We start from the raw sequence: 20,154 nt of genomic DNA on the forward strand, positions 1-20,154 counted from the left end.
CTGAGAACCATGGCCTCAGATTTAGAGGTGCTGATCCTCATCCCAACCGCTTCACACTCGGTTGCGAACCGATCCAGTGAGTGCTGAAGGTCGCAGGCCGATGATGCCATCAGGACCACATCATCTGCAAAGAGCAGCGATGAGATCCCCAGCCCACCAAACTGCAACCCCTCCCCACCCCGACTACGCCTCGATATCCTGTCCATAAATACTACAAACAGGATTGGTGACAAAGCGCGCAGCCCTGGCGGAGGCCAACCCTCACCTGAAACAAGTCCGACTTACTACCGAGAACCCGGACACAGCTCTCGCTTTGGTTGTACAGAGATTGGATGGCCCTGAGAAGAGACCCCCTCACCCCATACTCCCGCAGCACCTCCCACAGTATCTCCCGGGGACCCGGTCATACGCCTTCTCCAAATCCACAAAACACATGTAGACCCGGTTGGGCATACTCCCAGGCTCCCTCCAGGATCCTTGCGAGTGAAGAGCTGGTCCGTTGTTCCACGACCAGGACGGAATCCGCATTGTTCCTCCTCAACCCGAGGTTCGACTATTGGCGAACCCTCCTTTCCAGCACCTTGGAGTAGACTTTACCAGGGAGGCTGAGAAGTGTGATACCCCTATAATTGGCAAACACCCTCTGGTCCCCCCTTTAAAAAAGGGGAACCACCACCCCAGTCTGCCACTCCTTTGGCACCGTCCCAGACTTCCACGCAATGTTGAAAAGGCGTGTCAACCAGGACAGCCCCTCCACACCCAGAGCCTTGAGCATTTCTGGACGGATCTCATCAATCCCGGGGCTTTGCCACTGTGTAGTTGTTTGACTACATCAGTGACTTCCGCCTGGGAAATCGGCGACAATCCCCCATTATCCTCCAGCTCTGCCTCTAACATAGAGGGCGTATTAGTCGGATTCAGGAGTTCCTCAAAGTGCTCCTTCCACCGCCCCTATTACCTCCTCAGTTGAGGTCAACAGTGTCCCATCCTTACTGTACACAGCTTGGATGGTTCCCCTTCCCCCTCCTGAGGTGGCGAACAGTTTTCCAGAAGCACTTTGGTGCCGACCGAAAGTCCTTCTCCATGTCTTCTCCAAACTTCTCCCACACCCGCTGCTTTGCCTCTTTCACGGCAGAGGCTGCAGCCCTTCGGGCCCTTCGGTACCCTGCAACTGCCTCCGAGTCCTCCGGGATAACATATCCCGGAAAGACTCCTTCTTCAGTCGGACGGCTTCCCTGACCACCGTTGTCCACCACGGTGTTCGTGGGTTACCCCTTGAGGCACCTAAGACCCTAAGACCACAGCTCCTCGCTGCAGCTTCAGCAATGGAAACTTTGAACATTGTCCACTCGGGTTCAATGCCCCCAGCCTCCACAGGGATGCACGAAAAGCTCCGCCCGGAGGTGTGAGTTGAAAGTCTGTTGGACAGGGGCCTCCTCCAGACGTTCCCAATTTACCCGCACTACACGTTTGGGCTTACCAGGTCTGTCCAGAGTCTTCCCCACCCTCTGACCCAACTCACCACCAGATGGTGATCGGTTGACAGCTCTGCCCCTCTCTTCACCCGAGTGTCCAAAACATACGGCCTCAGATCAGATGAAACGATTATGAAATCGATCATTGACCTTGGCCTAGGGTGCTCTGGTACCAGGTACACTTATGAGCATCCCTATGTTCGAACATGGTGTTCGTTATAGACAATCCATGACTAGCACAGAAGTCCAACAACAAACAACCACTCTGGTTTAGATCAGGGAGGCCGTTCCTCCCAATCACGCCTCTCCAGGTGTCTCCATCATTGCCCACGTGTGCGTTGAAGTCCCCCAGCAGAACAATGGAGTCCCCCACTGGAGCCCCATGCAGGACTCCAGTCAAGGTCTCCAAGAAGGCCGAATACTCCGAACTCCTGTTTGGTGCATATGCACAAACAACAGTCAGAGTTTTCCCCCCCACAACCCGCAGGCGTAGGGAGGCGACCCTCTCGTCCACCGGGACACATATATATATACATATATATATATACATATACATATATATATATACATATATATACACATATATATATACATATATATATATATATATATATATATATATATATATATATACATATATACATATATATACATACATACACATATATATGTATATATATACATACACACATATATATATATATATGTATATATATATACATACACATATACATATATATATATATATACATATATACATATATATACATACACATATATATGTATATATATACACACATATATATATATATATATATATATATATATATATACATACACATATATATATATATATATATATATATATATATATATATATATATATATATATATATATATATATATATATATATATATATATATATATATATATATATATATATATACATACACACACATATATACACACACACATATATACATACACACACATATACATACACACACATTATATATATATACAGTATATATATATATATATATACACACACACATACATATATGTACATATATATATTTTATTATTATTATTACTTTTTTAATGCATGAAATGTCATTTATTCAAATCACTTTTTTGGGGGCATTTCCGCCCTTAATCACTGGGACAGCTTAGATATGAAAGGGGGGAGAAAGAGGGGAAGACATGCAGGTTATCGCCACAGGTCGAATTCGAACCCTGGGCCTCTGCGACGAGGAATAAATGTGGGCGCACGCTCTACCAACCATTGAAATCCCTTTTTATCAGGTATTTTGTCTCTTTGTGTAGCCGGACTGTCTAGTATGAAGACTTTACAGCATTTGCATACGTTCTATTCTCCAGTGGAGCTCCATCATGGTTACCATGCACGGCAGCTGGATTCTCCCGATTTCAGGAAATCACGCCAGAATCGCATGATCACAAACACACCAGACATCCATCTCATCAGGCTCCAATCTCCAAAACTCTACTGTGTGTGCGCTACCATCCAGCAGCGAGGAGCTACTGGCAGCTACGGCCGTGGTTTAGGCGTGATTGACAGATGGTTGGTCCAATCACCTGCCGGGTATTCTTTTGAAAGTGCCCGCCCCTTTTCCAAACACCAAAAACCAATGATGGCGTCTTAGATGGTTCTGTGCTAACAAACCATGTGGCGCGAGGACGGGTTAGCATGATAGCACCAGAAAGTTGAAAATAAATAAATGAATAAAATAAGATTTCTACAGGGAAGCAGTGTGCAGCTGAGCCTCAACGTCAGTCTGGCCAGCGGGCCTGTCTCGTCCAATCATGGTGCGTCTTTGTGTCTTGGGGGGGATCACTGAGGGCTGGCGCCTTTTACAGATGTGTGCAGGAGGAAGCCCCACTTTTGCCTTCTGGCAAAACAGACAATCAATAAGAAGCCATTTTCCCCTCTGCCTCTCCTCCTGCGTGGCTTTGTGAGAGCGCCCCTGCCTGCAGGGCTTCCTCCACCTCCACTCATCCCTTCATCCCTTCATCCATCCCATCTCAGATGCGTTCTCTTTAGCCTTCGGCCCAGAGGCCAAACAGCAGCCAACACGCTTTGTCTCCATACTTGACTTCTTCCCTGGTCCGACCCCTTTCATACTCCCATCTCTGTAATTTTCTACATTAATTATTCAGGCCCTTACAGCCTATGAATATAAAATCCATTATGTCGGCCTTGCCACACTCTGCTTCAATTAAGAGATTGGCGATGATATTATATATGGGGTGGGGGGTAGATCAGACGATTCAGGACTCACAAGAGATCACTTCAAATTTAAAATATATATGCAATCCAATAATCCGATGCAGAGATAGACAGTTAATATATATGTAATTACTTAAAGGCCAGTGTACTATTGTTCACCTGTCTGTTACCCAAGCCATGTCCTGTGGGATGTAGGTCCATGATGACTCAATATTATCAAAGAGTTCCTACTAATTTCCCAGCTGTACACTGTTAAAAAAATAAAAAAAATAAAATAAAAATAAAAAGCAGCTTGGGCGCCAAAAAATACTGTAAAAATGACAAAAGGGACTCTCTTGTATAAATACAAATCATGATCTTTTACCATAGACATGTAAATTCACAGTCTCTTTTTGTATTTTTTTTTTCATTTATATTTCTGTGTAAAAATACAGAAATAATCAGGTTTTGTTTTACAGTGTGGCCAATCCTGGAAGCATGGTGAGCTGATAAAGTAGGTGCTTTGTGACGTGGTGTGAGATCCTGCTGGAGCCAGTCCATTTTGAAACAGACTCTGGCCCCAGATTGAAACAGCTGCTCGGCATCAGTGCATCATTGCATTATTGCATCAGGCATTCAAATGAAACTAGACCGGTGTAAAAGGGTAACTACCGTTTTTTTCTACCTGGATCCTATGTTCCTATGTGTTTGTGTTTAAGTGACTGATGGGAACAATCTTTGACACCGGTCCAGTATTAGCCACAGACCGGGCTGCTATGTGACTGTAGCAGCTCCGCTGCTGCAGACCTCTGTTCACAGATACACACAAACACTTGGAGAGGAATATTTCCCACAGCTCTTTATTTAATGACCATATCAGAAGGGAATTGTCACACAGTTCATCTGGAGCTTTAAAACCTCTTTAAGACCTTTCTGTTTAACCAGAAACAGCTCTGAGCTTGATAGTGCTAAACCCACCAGACTCCATTTAGAAAAACAATACTTTTAGCGTGTATAGAGCCAACATATTTTCACATGTAAATTGGTAAACATATTTTCACATGTAAATTGGTAAAAAAAAAAAAAAAAAAAAAAAGTGGAAAGATGAACCAAAACGGCTTTTCATAGTTTTATATTGTTTCTGTTGATTTTGAATAAAGTGCATTTTACGATGCTATAATTACTATTTATTTACATGGAGTCTGGTGGGTTAGCGAACTTCTCTGATGTTTTTATGATTAAAAAAAGGATCTTACTATTTAACAGTAAGCTCGACCTCATTAGAAATCCTTTCCATAATGTTGTGACACTAATGTTGACACTGAGGGCCCTATCTTGCACTCAGCGCAATTGCCATTGTACACCGACGCATGTATCATTCCTATTTTGCACCCGACGCACAGCGGACTTTTCCCTCCACAGACGCATGTCGGTAAATTAGGGAATGTATTTGCGCTCCCGGGGGCGGTTCAGCGGAAAGAGGAGGCGTGTTCAGGCGCAAACATTCCCTGGTGGTATTTTGCAGTTTCAGAAAAAGATTCCACCACAGACCAGGAAAAACCTGGTCTAAAGTCAGTGGTGCTGGTCTAAAGTCAGTGGCGTGTTATTCAGATGCTATTTTAGGGGCGCATACTTGGCCATAATGTAGCGTGTGCACAACGCGCATACACTTTGCTTCCCTTATCTATAAGGATGCAGCAGTTCCCATTTTTGCAAACCATACATAATTACAAGGAAATATATTACTGAAAATGCACTTCAGGTGTTTGGATAGGTCAGGAGGCACTTTACAGTACAGTCCGCAAAAAGTTGCAGCATTCTTTGTGGCTGGTTGTGTTTTACACAACATTTCCATTAATCATGGATGTGTTGATGACATAAATGAGGAAATATTAACTTAAGGAGACATAATGTTGAACTATCCTTTAATGGATCTACTGTGTTTGCAGAAAACATCAATAGCCTGTACCTTTACTACGAGGCAGAATGGAAGCAATGATTCATGCTGTTTATACCACATCCTGACCCTGCTATCAGCATGAGGCAACATACGCCACGATTCCTGGTCCAGGTGATGTTTGTCCATCACACAGAAAGATGTCATCACTAATACACAGAAAGAAATGAGCCTGATCAACATGTACGGTATATTACATGCAAGCATTTTGCAGCTTAATAAGCACCGTGCATTCAGAAAGACAGAGAAGGCCCCAGACCTTTTTCTTTGCTGCTGTGCTATTGTACAAAGTGCAACACGAGATAACAACATGGCACCCTACAAAGCTCTACAGTAGAGTTCTTTCTCAAACTTGCATAACTGCAAACCTGACTGTAATGGAAAAAAGGAGGAGGTTGATGGAAAAGGATCTTTGTTTCTGCCCGCCCCGCCAACACTGTCAGCTCTGCTGATGGATGCTAGACTACTTATGAGCCGGATCATACAGCCCGTTCTCTCTCCCAAGCTGGCACCTCTTCCTCTGCTGCCGTCCACAGTGACCAACACTGGAGCCAACAGCGCTGTCAGCAGCCCTGCAGACAGCACAATCTGCATCGCGTTAGGATTTCATTACTGAACTACGATTAGGACATATTTCTTTTCCTCAGTAAAGATAATCATGTTAAAGAGCCCCTATTATGCTTTCTATTTTTCCTTTCATTGAGTGTGTCATATAGTTTGTGTATGTCATAGATGTATTAAGTACAAAAGAACACATTTCACTCCAAATGGAGCTTTCTCTCCCACAGAGAGCACTTCTTTCTCACCTCCCTAAAACGCCTTGTCACCCTTCCAGTTTGAAATTCCTCAATTAATGATGTCACTGATTGAGAATGCCAGCCCAGTTTTTCATAGGTGCTGCCCATAGGTGCTGCCTGAGCAAGCACAGCCCGCCAAGTGGCTTGTTTCAAGTTGGTTGACCAATCACAACAGAGTGGGCAAGCTGACCAATCAGAGCAGACTGGGCTTTTCAGGAAGGCGGGCCAAGAGCTCAGACCGAGTGTTCCAGGCAGAGGAGCAGCAGCAATGGGCAGTATGAGAAACAGAATATGTTTTTTGATCATTAAAGCATGTACACATATTCTTATAGACACCAAGAGTACAAATGTTGCGCGAAAAAGGTGTATAACAGGGGCTCTTTAAATGACAGTAAAGCTATTGAAATGGGAGTCTTACAGGTAAAACATGAGACATGGCAGATAATAAGAGGTGACTGCAGGTGTGCCTAACTGTGTAACTGGGCAGAAAAAGATCTGAATAGAAAAGAGAACAGACACTACTTAAATAGAAAAAAAAGCTTTCATGTTGAGGGAATGTTGAAAACATTTCAAAGCATCGGCCCAAGTTTGCAAATCAGATTCAACATGATTTGACTTTCACTTCACTTGACTTTCACTTTCTCTGATATTAAGATAGCATAACACCTAGACTGTTTGAGTGTGGCCTCCTACACTGGAATGAATGACGTGCAGCAATATTTTTCAAAGTGAAATACGGTACCTGCTCCTCTACTAACTAGGTCTGGGCGATATGGAGAAAATCAAATATCACAATATTTTTGACCAAATACCTTGATATCGATACCGCAACGATATTGTAGCGTTGACTGTTGGTGCTTTCACAAAATATTTACACAATGAAATTTTTGATAAATAATCATCAGTAATGTGGATATAATGACTAAGTGGGTAAAGGTTAATAATAGAACAGTTACAACAGTCTGCTAAGATCAGAAAATGACATCACTTTACTGTAATGCAGCCTTTAAAACAAGGAAAAGACAACACTTATGCCATATTATGATATTACGATATCCAGAATCTAAGACGATATCTAGTCTCATATCACGATATCGATATAATATCGATATATTGCCCAGCTCTACAACTAACACAATAGACCTTTTTAACGGCAGACATATTAACATGTCATAGTAGGAAAAGCACAGGTGTATTCAAAAACATTAATGATGGCTGCATTCCACTTAGTAGAAGCCCTGGTATTGTGCATGCTGACTCACTGAAATATCTTACTGGGACGTTAAGGTTATCAATTTCAGCTGTGCTTTTCCTACTATGACAAGTCAAAATGTCTGCGGTGTAAAAAGGTCTATGAAGATTTACCAGCATCTGTAGACATATTCACATTAATAGATGGAGGATTTTTAAAAGTTGAAACACTTTATTTTACCCTCTGCATTTGTACTTAAGGTATAGGTACTTTATTTGTCACATACACGTAGCGAAATTCATTCTCTCCATTTAACCCATCCCTCAAGGGAGCAGTGGGCAGCCAATCACAGTGCCTGGGGACCAACTCCAGATCTGAGCCAGTGCCTTGATCAAGAACCAAGTACATGTTTTTGATGGTGGGGGAAACTGGAGCACCCGGAGGAATATGCAAACTCCACACAGAAAGGCCACGGAACGACCTGGATTCGAACACAGAACCTTCTTGCTGTGAGGACACAGTGCTAACCACTGGGCTACCATGCTGCTTAGGGCTGGGAATTGAACTTGAATACTGAGCAAAAGTTGTACAAATGTCCATCCACTATCCAAAACGGTCGAGTAGGCCGGGGTTTAATATCCTAACACTGAGCATCTACTGAATCTCGGAACAGGCCTTTTTACAGCTTACATGTCTTCCTGACAGAGTTCTAAATATTAGTATTCTTATTCAACGTAAAGCATCAGCACAGAACCACAGGTATTGTATTTACATCTGTATTCTGAAGACGTTTTTTTTAGTTACAGTTACAATGCGGCAGCTCGGTTGGAAACTTAAAATGTCATATTTTCAAATCTCCAGTTAGCTTTTAGCACTGACTAAATGTATGGCCCTGTGGAATCTGTCTTAGAGCTTTTTTAAATTCTCAATTTCGCGGTTCCATCCATGATTCCTGTTATAATCACAGAAACAGGATGGGTACAGATGGATTTGCCTTGTACTGTATGTTTATGTGCATTATGTATTTTAATAAGGCAATGTTTCATGTTTGTTTTTTATAACCGTTTAGAATGCCCCTCTAGGGACGGGCATTGGAAATTAGCAGCAGCTATAAATGCTGTGATGCGGCACATTGGAGACTGGTTGCACAAATGTCAATGTCGTAGCATCTGACCCTATTCATACAAACATGAAATGAAAAAGAATGTTCAAACAATACTCCGAAAGCCATATTCCTGTTGTTGTTGGACAGAAAGGAAAGTGGAGTAAGCTGGTGCGCACACACACACACACACACACACACACACACACACACACACACAACACACACACACGCACACAAACACTCTCTCTCCCTTATTTAGGGACTCACCAGGAATATCCTCTCCAGCTGGTCCTGGATGTCCTTCATCCCGGGAAAGGCAGCCACTCCTTGGATCATCTCGATGAAAATGCAGCCCACTCCCCTTGAAGACAGAACAACACATGGTAAGGCCTCCCATTCAAAACTGTCTCGGATAAACATTTCACAATTACACGTCAAGTGGATTGCTTTAATGTGTCCTTATATTCTTTACAGATTCGCTGCCAAAATACAGTAGCATTACTACCATCATTACAATCACTGAAAAAAAACACAAAAAAAACACACATGAAGAATGACTAGCTGGTTCTTTGGATACATTTTAAACACTAAATGTCCTCAACAGCCATTAAAGTAAAAGTCATTCTCAAAAGATATCGATTTCTTTTCAGCCTAAAGGCTGTTGAACCGTGGATGGATTGAAATCAGTGAAACCAGCGAGGAACTGAGAAATATCAAGTACAGTAAAGAGAAGGAGTGAAGGGTTAGTATGTGTGTGTGTGTATGTGTGTGTGTGTGTGTGTGTGTGTGCGCGCGTGTGTGCGCATAAACTGTTGTCAGTGCTCATTTGCCAAAGGACTATTGTTTCCCGACAGATTCGAGAGAGAGAGAGAGAGAGAGAGAGAGAGAGAGAGAGAGAGAGAGAGAGAAAGAAAGAGAGAGACAGAAAGAGAGATTAATACAAATTCATCCCCCAAAAAGTCTACATTCCTCGAGCCTGCCGTGAAAGAAACTCCGTATCATGAAGATCCATCCATCTCCGTGACACAGCATCAGTATTTCTATCATATATATTTGTATCAGTTTGCTGTCAGGCCACTCATATAGACGATACTGTTCCCTGGCAACGCTGAGAGCAGGTAGACTGTGGGACCACACTGAACAGGAGAGGTGGGTCACCACAATGTAAATATAAAGTAATAAAGATAAAGTTGAAAAATGAAATAAAGTGTGTGCATATGTACCTTTATGTACAGTATCTCACAAAAGTGAGTACACCCCTCACATTTTAGTAAATATTTCATTATATCTTTTAATGGGACAACACTGAAGAAATTACACTTTGCTACAATGTAAAGTATTAAGTGTACAACTTGTATAACAGTGTAAATGGGCTGTCCCCTCAGAATTTGTAATTAAAATACCCCCCACATCATCACATACCCTTCACCATACCTAGAGATTGGCATGGGGTACTTTCCATAAAATCATCTCTCAATGCAAATCAAACCAGCTATTAGGCTAACCGACATAAAACCATACTTTACATTGTAGCAAAGTGTAATTTCTTCTGTGTTGTCCTATTAAAAGATATGATGAAATATTTACTAAAATGTGAGGGGTGTACTCACTTTTGTGAGATACTGTACATGAATACACAAAGCCTTTATTTTATAACCCGTCCACGTGTTGTTGCTATAGTTGATTAAAGCCATGCAAATAAAAACGGGCACACACCGAATAACACTGTCTGTCGGGGTGACATAAATGTCATCATCAGAGGGTGTACGCGCAGGCTCTGGGAGGTTTTCCTCTGACGGGTCCCTCTAATGGGTCCCTCTGTGAGTGGTACAGTGGAAGCTACGCTTCCAATAATCGGAATGAATAATGTGCGAGTACTACAGAGAGTGCAGTAAAGGGGAAAGCAGAGACACAGAGGAAATAAAAAGATTCCACTGACATGCTGTGCACCAAAAAACAGAGAGTTAAACCTCGCACTCAAACTGAGTCATCAAACAGGAGATCACGCCGAGGTTAGAGAGAATCACTTTGAGAAGACGACTGATCGTCTCCTTTTTCTTCTTTGCTTTGATCCAGACTCCACACGGAGTTCCGTGTGTAAGACTGGCCACATTCTAGGTTTTTCTATTCCTCAATAAATCCACTGATGAGACCAAACCCAGCGATGAACTGATCTCACTAACTGTGGAGTTATGATGGTGGTGTCTCTCATTTCTGACAACTGCAAAGGGACAATTTGAGCACAGAGAATTCTTTTTTATTTTATTTTTTATTTTTTTTCGAAGAATACATTATTTTGAGCAATCGAACCCTCGGACACTGTGTGTGTGTGTGTGTGTGTGTGTGTGTGTGTGTGTGTGTGTGTGTGTGTGTGAGAGATCATGGACACACCTCCAACACACCTGTGGACTGTGTATAACTTTATGATTGTTAATAGGTCTTAATAAGAAAGAAAACTATAGAATACCACCAGCTTTTCCATTTAAATCATAATCGTAACTAAACCTGACCATTAATGTCGAGTTTTGAATAAAAGCGTGTGCAGGATTTGACTTTTTTGGATCGTTGGGGGGTACCACAAAGGCGACAAAAGCGAGTGTGTGTTGCCTTCTACATAGTCCCGCGTTGCCAGACCTTCCTCCACGGCGCTGCGGAGGAACGACATTTTTGAAGTTTATGTCAAATGTTTTTGTCGCTTTAATTGACATTTTGGGCGATTTTTTTCCAACGTTTTTGTTTCTTTTTTCCAGGTTTGTTTCTTTTTTTAATCACTTTTTGAAACCTTTTTTGACGTTTATTTCATTAATTTCAGGAGTTTACTAACGGAGATAATTTTACAAAAGAGAAAATGTGTATTTTGTTTTCGGCATATTAGGCCTTTATTTGATAGGACAGTTTTTAGACATGAAAGGGGAGAGAGGGTGGGAATGACATGCAGCAAAGGGCAGCAGGTCAGAAGTGAACCCACGGCCACTGCGACAAGGACTGAGCCTCTGTACATGGGGCGCATGCTCTACCAGGTAAGCTACCCAGGCGCCCCCGAAAATGTGGTGTATTTTAACTGTAGCTAAACGCATCATTTCCGTTTTTCAAATTATGCTAACGAGCTGCCAGAACTTTCTTTGTTATTTTACAGATTTATTTCCTAGAGTGTACAGCTTAAGTTGGAGATGTTCTGCAGTGCGGCCTCTGCAACTAAACCCTGAACAAGAATCCGTGCATGACCGCGCCTGAGTGATCTCAGCGTTGGCTCGGATTGACAGGCATGTGTGAGAGCTGCACGAAGGTAAAAATAGAGCAGTTCCCTGCCTTGTCCTCCATCACACGGTCCTCACAGATGGCAGCCTGTAACCTGTAGGCCGCTGTGACGGATGCTCTGCGTGGCAGGAAGACAGATCTGCACAACCTTTCGGTCCTGCAAGAGATGCTTCTTCATGGAAGACTGCTTGCTAAGTGACCAGGGGGGAGTGTGTGTGTGTGTGTGGCGGTGTGTGTCTGTCTGTGGCAGTGTGACTGTCAGTTGGATGGACCACCATCCTGTAGATTGCCCCAGCTGCGAATCCCCTTGAAGCAGACATGCTATATCCCTCTGCCTCCCAGAACCCCCAAAGCCACCAACTGTTTTTTAATTGGATGCCGGAGAATGCAGCTGGGGTTTATGGGATGTCCCTGCTGACTGTCCAGACAGAAGGGGTCACCAGGGCTCGAACGGAGACTCTTACACCAGTGTTGTTGGAATGAAGACTCGGAGGAAAGGGACGCTGGGGCTGCATCTCACGGCCCTTATTTGATACTGTAGCTCCTCGACTCCCCGCTCCTCGGCTGAACGGGAAGTTGTCTCTAATGCTCTTATTTCTGCCCAGAGGACCGAGGAGCGAGCATCGAGGAGGGATCATCAATTCAATTCATAACAAGAGTTATCTCGAGACACTTTACAGACAGAGTAGGTCTAGACCACACTCTATAAGTTACAAAGACCCAACGATTCCAGTAATTCCCCCAAGAGCAAGCATTTAGTGCGACAGTGGCGAGGAAAAACTCCCTCTCAGGAAGAAACCTGGGATAGACCCAGGCTCTTAGTAGGCGGTGTCTGATGGTGCCGGTTGGGGGTGTGATGAATTGGCAATAATAGTCACAATAAAGATAATGGATCAGTGACTAGAAATAGTTGTCGTAGTAGTTCATGGCATAGCAGGGCACTGCAGGGTATAGCAGGGCATCACAGGACATAGCAGGGCATAGTAGGACACAGCAGGAGGTAGCAGGGCACTGCAGTGCGTAGCAGGTGTAACAGGGCATAGCAGGGCGCGCAGCAGGACCACGGCGACAGCCTGCAACCATGATTTAGGGGCCACCCTAATCCAAGGAGCTATAGGCGAGGATACAGAGGGCAGCCTTCCTGGAAGCCGTGCAGCTGAAGGAGTTGCTAACTCCGCCCAAACAGCTGATGAATTCTTGTGACGCTTCAGAGGAAAGGACATCTCATCCCTCTAAAATAAAACAGATACCTCCACCCTAAACCTAAACCATTTTCCATTTCCTGTTCCAGCATTTTCTGCAGTTCTGTGCTCAGCTTGATTTGAGCCCTCGTGTCACCTGTCCCTCGGTTCACCCTCGTTACCTTGTGCGTTTAGTCTCTGTGCTGTCTTTGTCTCTTGTCGGTTCATTCTCTTCCCTCCCTGTCTTTCCCTGCGTTTGCTCCTTCCTGGTTGTTTTTCCCCCTGTCATTTCTTCTCGTTTGTCTTGGTTCTGACTGCCTGCCCGCCTGCCTCAGGACACATTCATTTGTAAGACTTTTGTTCAATAAATCCCATGCACTGCATTTTTGGGTCCAAGCCTCGTTTTCCTTGACAAAAATAAATGACATACGACATCCAGGGAGCAACTTGGGGTTCAGTGTCTTTCTCTGGGAAACAGACACGTTGCCAGAGGAGCCTGGGATGGAACTGCAAATCTTGTGGTTGTGGGGCGACCACTCTACCCACCGAGCCACCATCACCCTATATACAGCGCTCCGCAGAGCTGCGGAAGAAGGTCTGGCTAGCCAAGACAGCATTCCGGGATGGTAGAAAAAGGTGCTCTGGTTTATTTGCATTTCTTTAAACCAATCACTTCATCACTTCAATCAGTCTTGGGCGGTGCTATGCGCCGGACGGAGCCACGGTGCCTCTGCAAAACAGCCTCGGGAAGGAACTTGTTTTGGTGGAACGTGTCCGTTCAAAAGTTGTTTTAGTCGTGCAACAGAAAACTCAGATTGGACAGATAGTCTAGCTAGCTGTCTGGATTTACCCTGCAGAGATCTGAGGAGCAGTTAACCATAGTCCTCACAAATCCACCGGAGGTTAGAACACCAACGCAAAGAAACAGGAAGGTAACGGACATCCAGCTGAAAATGAGGGACGTCCGGCGGAATCGGAGCAATCCCAGAAGGGGAACGTCGTGGATATTGACTACCCCATATATAAGCTCTTTATGCATTTTAACCACCACTGTATGTATCATTCCTATGCTTGACAGGCAGAAAGTGGGCTGTGTGGTGTTGCTGTTGAAAAGTGTCTCTGTACATATACAATATCTACAAAACAAGATTCAATTATTGTCATTTTCTGAGCCGACGTGCTGGTTAGCAGTTAGCTTGGCACATATGGTTGTGTGTAAGAGCAGGCACAGTGTAAAAGATTTTCTATTTCTAAATCAAAGCATATTCATATTCACCACCTGCCAGCTACTGTGCAGAGAGCTGTCTGCAGTATCATTAGGATGATAGAGATTGCTTTTAATAATGAATACGTGAGCTAAATTGATATTTCTCTCTACAGAAAACTAGGTTCCTCAGATGCTTTAGAAGAAAGCAAAAACTTTTAAATGTAACTTACAATGGCAGTATTGGACAGTAAAAATGCAATTACAGTTTTTCCCCAAATCATTCAGCCGTACTCACATTCATTTGACTTTAGGATAATATAGGGATAATATGTCTGCTAATGTGTCTACTGTTGTTTTGTTCAAGGCTAACACATCTGTAGCAGCTCCATCTGTGAGTCATTCTGACAATAGTGAGAGTAGTATGTGTCAATGGGATGGATGGGTGTGATAGCGCGTCTCCACATCCACACTGTCAGTGGGAGGATACGGCAGGTGGAGGGTGACCAAAAGACACAAAATAAAGATTGATCCGAGGACCGATCTACAGCATACTGCAGGGAACACACCCTCAGGTTAGGATGAGCTACATATAAGTGGGTTTTAAATAGGTTTAGTGTATATTATTTTGGTGACAATTCCCCAGAATGAATCCACCCCCCCCACACATCTCTCTCTCTCTCTCTCTCTCTCTCTCTCTCTCTCTCTCTCTCTCTCTCTCTCTCTCTCTCTCTCTCTCTCTCTCTCTCGTTTTGTACGGTACCACCAATGGCGACTACATCATATCCATTATATCCAGAAAATCCATATTATGTTCTTCTTAACAAAGTAAATAAATGTCTGACTGACTGACGAAATGTCATTCTTCTTAGAAAACAGTCAATTTTTAGAAATGTCTCATGATATATTGTCTCTGGAAGTGTATTATTCAACTGTTGTTTTTGTAAAAGAAGGAAAAGAAAATCCAATACTCAATACTATCGATTCACAATACTTCTAGGATCGCAATGAATGAAAATTGCAACACAAATCCAATAGGAGCCCATGTATCGGGAAAGAATCAAATCTGGACAAAAGCATATTGTCCCGGCTCTACTGAATAAATAAATTATACAAAGAGAGTACGGGGGTCAGGAGTACTCACCACATGTCCAGGCAGGTGGAATAGTCTGTGGATCCCAGCAGGACATCTGGAGGCCGGTACCACAGGGTCACCACCTCGTTGGAGTAGGTATGGCTGGGGATGGACTTGGCCCTGGCCAGGCCTGGGGGGGGGAACAACAACAACAGTGTCTCAGAAAAGCATCGGCATTGAAAGACCTTCAGCAGGAAGAACACTTACATAGAAACTACAAGAGATTTTGGTTTTATTGGTCTGCACACATAAATAGAACACAATACAACATAAATAAATAGACATTTTTCATGGCAGACATGTTGACATGTCATAGTAGGAAAAGCACAGGTGTATTCAGAACCATTAATGATGGCTGCATTCCACTTAGGAGAGGCCCTGGTATTGTGCATGCTGACTCACTGAAATAGTTGGGGACACTTGATGGAATCGAGCCATCGTTAAGGTTATCAATGTCAGCTGTGCTTTTCCTACTATGACAAGACAAAATGTCTGCTGTGAAAAAGGTCCATCACAACATACAGTATGTCTTTCACACGGAAAGAGAAATAGTGTGTGCTGGACAGGTCACGAAAGTAGCGTGCAGGTTAAAAAATACTGGAGTCCCCCTTTAATTTCCAGTGGAAAGCTTGGCATTGCTCTCCAGGTAAGAAAATTACAATTGCTTTATTATTTAGATTCTGACGCAGTCTGTAGAGGAACCAACATCACTGATGGTTGTGGTCAGACTGCTCATTAAAAGAGTAGAGATGACATTCATCTTCTTTTTATAAAAAGGGATACATATCCAAGTCCTTGGGACATAGTGTTCCCTCCATGAATCCAAAAAGTCGGATTTTCCACATCGTTAAAGTTCTTGACAGTTAAAACATCTTCTCATTCAGTTCTCGAGACCTGTCTTTGGACTCACTTCTGTACATTCAACCGCGACAAGCCTGAGATTGCCTTTTCAAATGGAAATCACGACGGAAGACCTTTGACGTTTCAGTTAGAAAGAGAGTTACATGAATATGAGATTAACTCAGAGGCTCAAAACTCCTGTTTCTATCGATTAAATGGGACATTATTGGAGTGCAGTTAATCAAGGGTGATACTACGTCTAGCTACTTTTGGAGCTGTAATTTGGAACTATATTAAGGCCACACATCAATAGAAAACAATACAACATATATCACAACATACGTTTTTCACATGGAAAGAGAAAGAATGTGTGCTTTTTTTTTTTCTTCTTTTTTTTTGTCACTTATAGTGAAACCTCCCCAGGTCACTAAAACTCAATTTACAATTAAAAAGAAAATAGGACATGAAATAACTACAACTAAGTTATAAGTAAGAATAAAAGAATAGTTACAGGCTTAAACTTGATTTGGTAAAAATAAAGAGTCATTGTGGCAAACGGCACAAATCAAAATACAGTAGAGAAATGCACATTAGGGCAGAACACATAACCAGAATTCTGATGAACACCTTAAATAAATAAAAATATGTTAGAAACATGGTAGGACAAAAAGGCTACATGTCATATTCATAAAATGAAATGTTGGATGGAATAAATGATATAGTAACGTTTGTGCTGTTTTCACAAATTGGGTTAAAAAAAGTATATCACATAAGGAATTACATTACTCGTGATTTATATTGTCTGTAATTCTGAATCTAATCTCAAAGATCTCTATTTTCACCATTAAAAGCATTCCAAATGAGCTGTTAGCAGCTCCTGTTTGTAATGTACCTATGGATGTTCAGATAATTATTAGGCTAGTTGATTACTTTGACACTCAAGAAAACTTAAAAACATAATCATTCTCAGGCAAGCTGTGGAGTTAAAGTGCCCATATTATGAAAAAAAATCACTTTGATTTGGGGGGTTATTTTGTGTCTCTGGTGCTTCCACATGCATACAAACTTGGGAAAAATCCATCCATGCTGTTTTTAGGGAGATATGGGTTTCTGAATGTGTCCTGCCTTCAGACGCCGGGTGAGCTGGTCAAAATCTTTAAATTTGTCTTTTATCTGTGATTTCTAGCACACTGATGGACATTTATTTTCGATGGACATAAGAGCAATGTCCCCCCAGGTCTCCACAAGTTCCACAAGTTAAATTTAAGACCTTTTTTATACCATTTAGAATTAAATTATACCAACTTCATGAACATTCTGGCAAAAGTATGTAGTTCATAATGGAATATCAGAAACAATTGTTTACCAAGTACTTGAACTTAAAACATTTTATTGTAGTACTCAATACACGTTTTGTTACAAAGCAATGAAGTAGTTATTTATTCTTATTAAAAGGACAATACAAATGTTAGACCTTTGTAAATAAAATTCAAGATTTTCTAGAGAAATGTAAGACAGGCCTTGTTTTCGAAATTATATTTAAGACATTTTTAAGACCCCGCGGGTACCCTGCAGAGATAATGATATCCTTGGAAAGTGTAAGTCACACTTCCATCAGGTCTGTGTGTTAAGATTTGACAGATTTATGAGAATGTTGTTTTCGGTTTTTAACTGCCTCTATGAGCTCCATATACTGCAACTGCTGACTGTGTCGGCGAGTCGGTCAAATCAGCAGGCAAAACTACTACGAGAACTAACCTCCTGCTGTTTTTAGAACACCAGCATTGCACCTGTCCCTATCACCTCGCATAGTATCTGCGTCCTCCCCTTCAACTCTCCTGTGCTTGAAAACCTCTCCACTAGAGTCATCCTGAGTTCATTTTAAAAGCAGGCCTTTGGGTGACATTTGGATTTATTAACTCAATTTGCAAAGGGAAGATGAGACCTAAAGACTAATGTTAGCCAAGTGGAGCACGAGCCGGCCAGCCAACACACAAAACTCTAAATGACTGAGGACAATAACACTGTCTATAGCCTGTTTCATTTCAAAAAAGTTGCATCTGGACAGCATACTAATCTCAGAGAGGGTATTCTGCATCATAACCTAACAATGTGTTTATTGTATCTAAGTTACTCTTTAATGCAAGGCCATGAAAGAGTTACTTCAGTACGTTTCAACCCAATTTTTCTAAAGTGATGCAGTGATGGGAGCAACAATCTTCGAAATTGGTTCAGTATTGAGCAAGACAAAAGCTGCAATGTAACGTTAATGGGCAATTATGCACCTTCAATTTACGCCCACTAAAAGTGCTGTTTATGCCGCTGACAGGCTCAGATTATTAATCCGACAGTTTCTGACAACATTATGGAAAGGATCACTAGAGATATAGAGCATTGGAATTAAAATAGCCCCACATCATCACATACTCTTCACCATACCTAGAGATTGGCATGGGGTACTTTCCATAAAATCATCTCTCAATGCAAATCAAACCAGCTATTAGGCTAACTGAAATAAAACCATGCCAATCTCTATGTATGGTGAAGGGTATGTGATGATGTGGGGGGGGCAATTTTAATTCCAAAGGCCAAGGGAACTTTATCAGGATGCATAATATCCTGGATCCATGAAATAATTGGCCTTTAAAAATTCAAATCTGCCTGCCTCTATGGGAATTTAACATAGGGTTGTCTATACTTATGCCCCGTGTATTTTAAGTAAGAACTTTATTTATTTTCAATATATTATTCATTCATAAAGAAAATTGGTGTCCTTAAAGGTCGGATTTTTCCTCATTTTTTAAATTAAAGCATTAAGATCAATCAACAAGATGATTTTTTTTTATTCCTCTTTTTAAATCAACTTTAGCAGGGGTTCCTATACTCATGAGTCGTTCTTTAGACCGTCGGCCATGGGACATAGTGTGCACTGAATGTAGCCAAAAAGTCAGATTTTCCACATCGTTAATGTTTCCCTGACAAAGTTTTTGACAGTTAAAACATCTTCTCATTCAGTTCTGGAGACCTGTCTTTGGACTGACTTCTGTACATTCAACCGCAACAAGCCTGAGATTGCCTTTTCAAATGGAAATCAGGACGGAAGACCTTTGAGGTTTCAGTTAGAGAGTGACCTGTATATCAATGAGATGAACCTAGTAGTGCAGTTAATCAATGGTGATACTACAGCTAGCTACTTTTGTACCTGTAATTTGAAACTATCATAAGGCCTTTATGAGAACCACAACAAAGTGCTAAAGTTTTCAAACCTTCTCCAGGGTTTTTGTAATGAGTTCATGGGCATCTCCAGGTTTTTCTAATGTCCTATGCTTTGACCCAGGTAAGTTAAGTATCCTGTAAAGCAACAATGTTTCATTTGATGAATAGTTCCAATGCCGCCGGAGGTTCTGCTGAATGTCCCTCATTTTCGGCCGGATGTCCCTCACCTTCCACGGTCTGTGTTGGCATTCTAAACTCCTCGTAGATTCGGTAAACATCCTCCGAGCTAGAACCGACAATCTAACTATATTTTATTTTTATTTTTTTTGGAGAAAAGCCAATTTAATTACCAGAGCTTGCCTCCCTATGTGCATGTTTCACCAAAACAAGTTCCTTCCCGTGGCCGGGTTGGCTCAGTTGGTAGAGCAGGCACACATTTACATAGGAGGTTTATGCCTCAACGCAGAGGTCCAGGGTTTGAGTCCGACCTGTGACGATTTTCTGCACGTCTTCCTCCTCTCTCTCCTCTTTCTCACCTAGCTGTCCTGTCCATTAAAGGTGGAAGA

At 42.2% G+C, this 20,154-nt stretch overlaps 1 protein-coding gene across 2 annotated transcripts in view; it reads right to left on the bottom strand.

The window, feature by feature from the left end:
- Window positions 1–20,154, bottom strand: part of cdk14 (cyclin dependent kinase 14) — a 261,388-nt gene that overhangs the window by 115,751 nt on the left and 125,483 nt on the right. For both annotated transcript variants that reach the window (XM_028580347.1, XM_028580348.1), the window contains 2 exons: window positions 15,542–15,662; window positions 9,022–9,115 (listed from right to left, as the gene is read on the bottom strand). In XM_028580347.1, coding sequence (XP_028436148.1) covers window positions 9,022–9,115; window positions 15,542–15,662 — 215 coding nt within the window. The remainder of the gene's footprint in view (window positions 1–9,021; window positions 9,116–15,541; window positions 15,663–20,154) is intronic.

This window comes from Perca flavescens, chromosome 6, assembly GCF_004354835.1.
Source record: "Perca flavescens isolate YP-PL-M2 chromosome 6, PFLA_1.0, whole genome shotgun sequence".
Taxonomy (NCBI): Eukaryota; Metazoa; Chordata; class Actinopteri; order Perciformes; family Percidae; genus Perca; species Perca flavescens.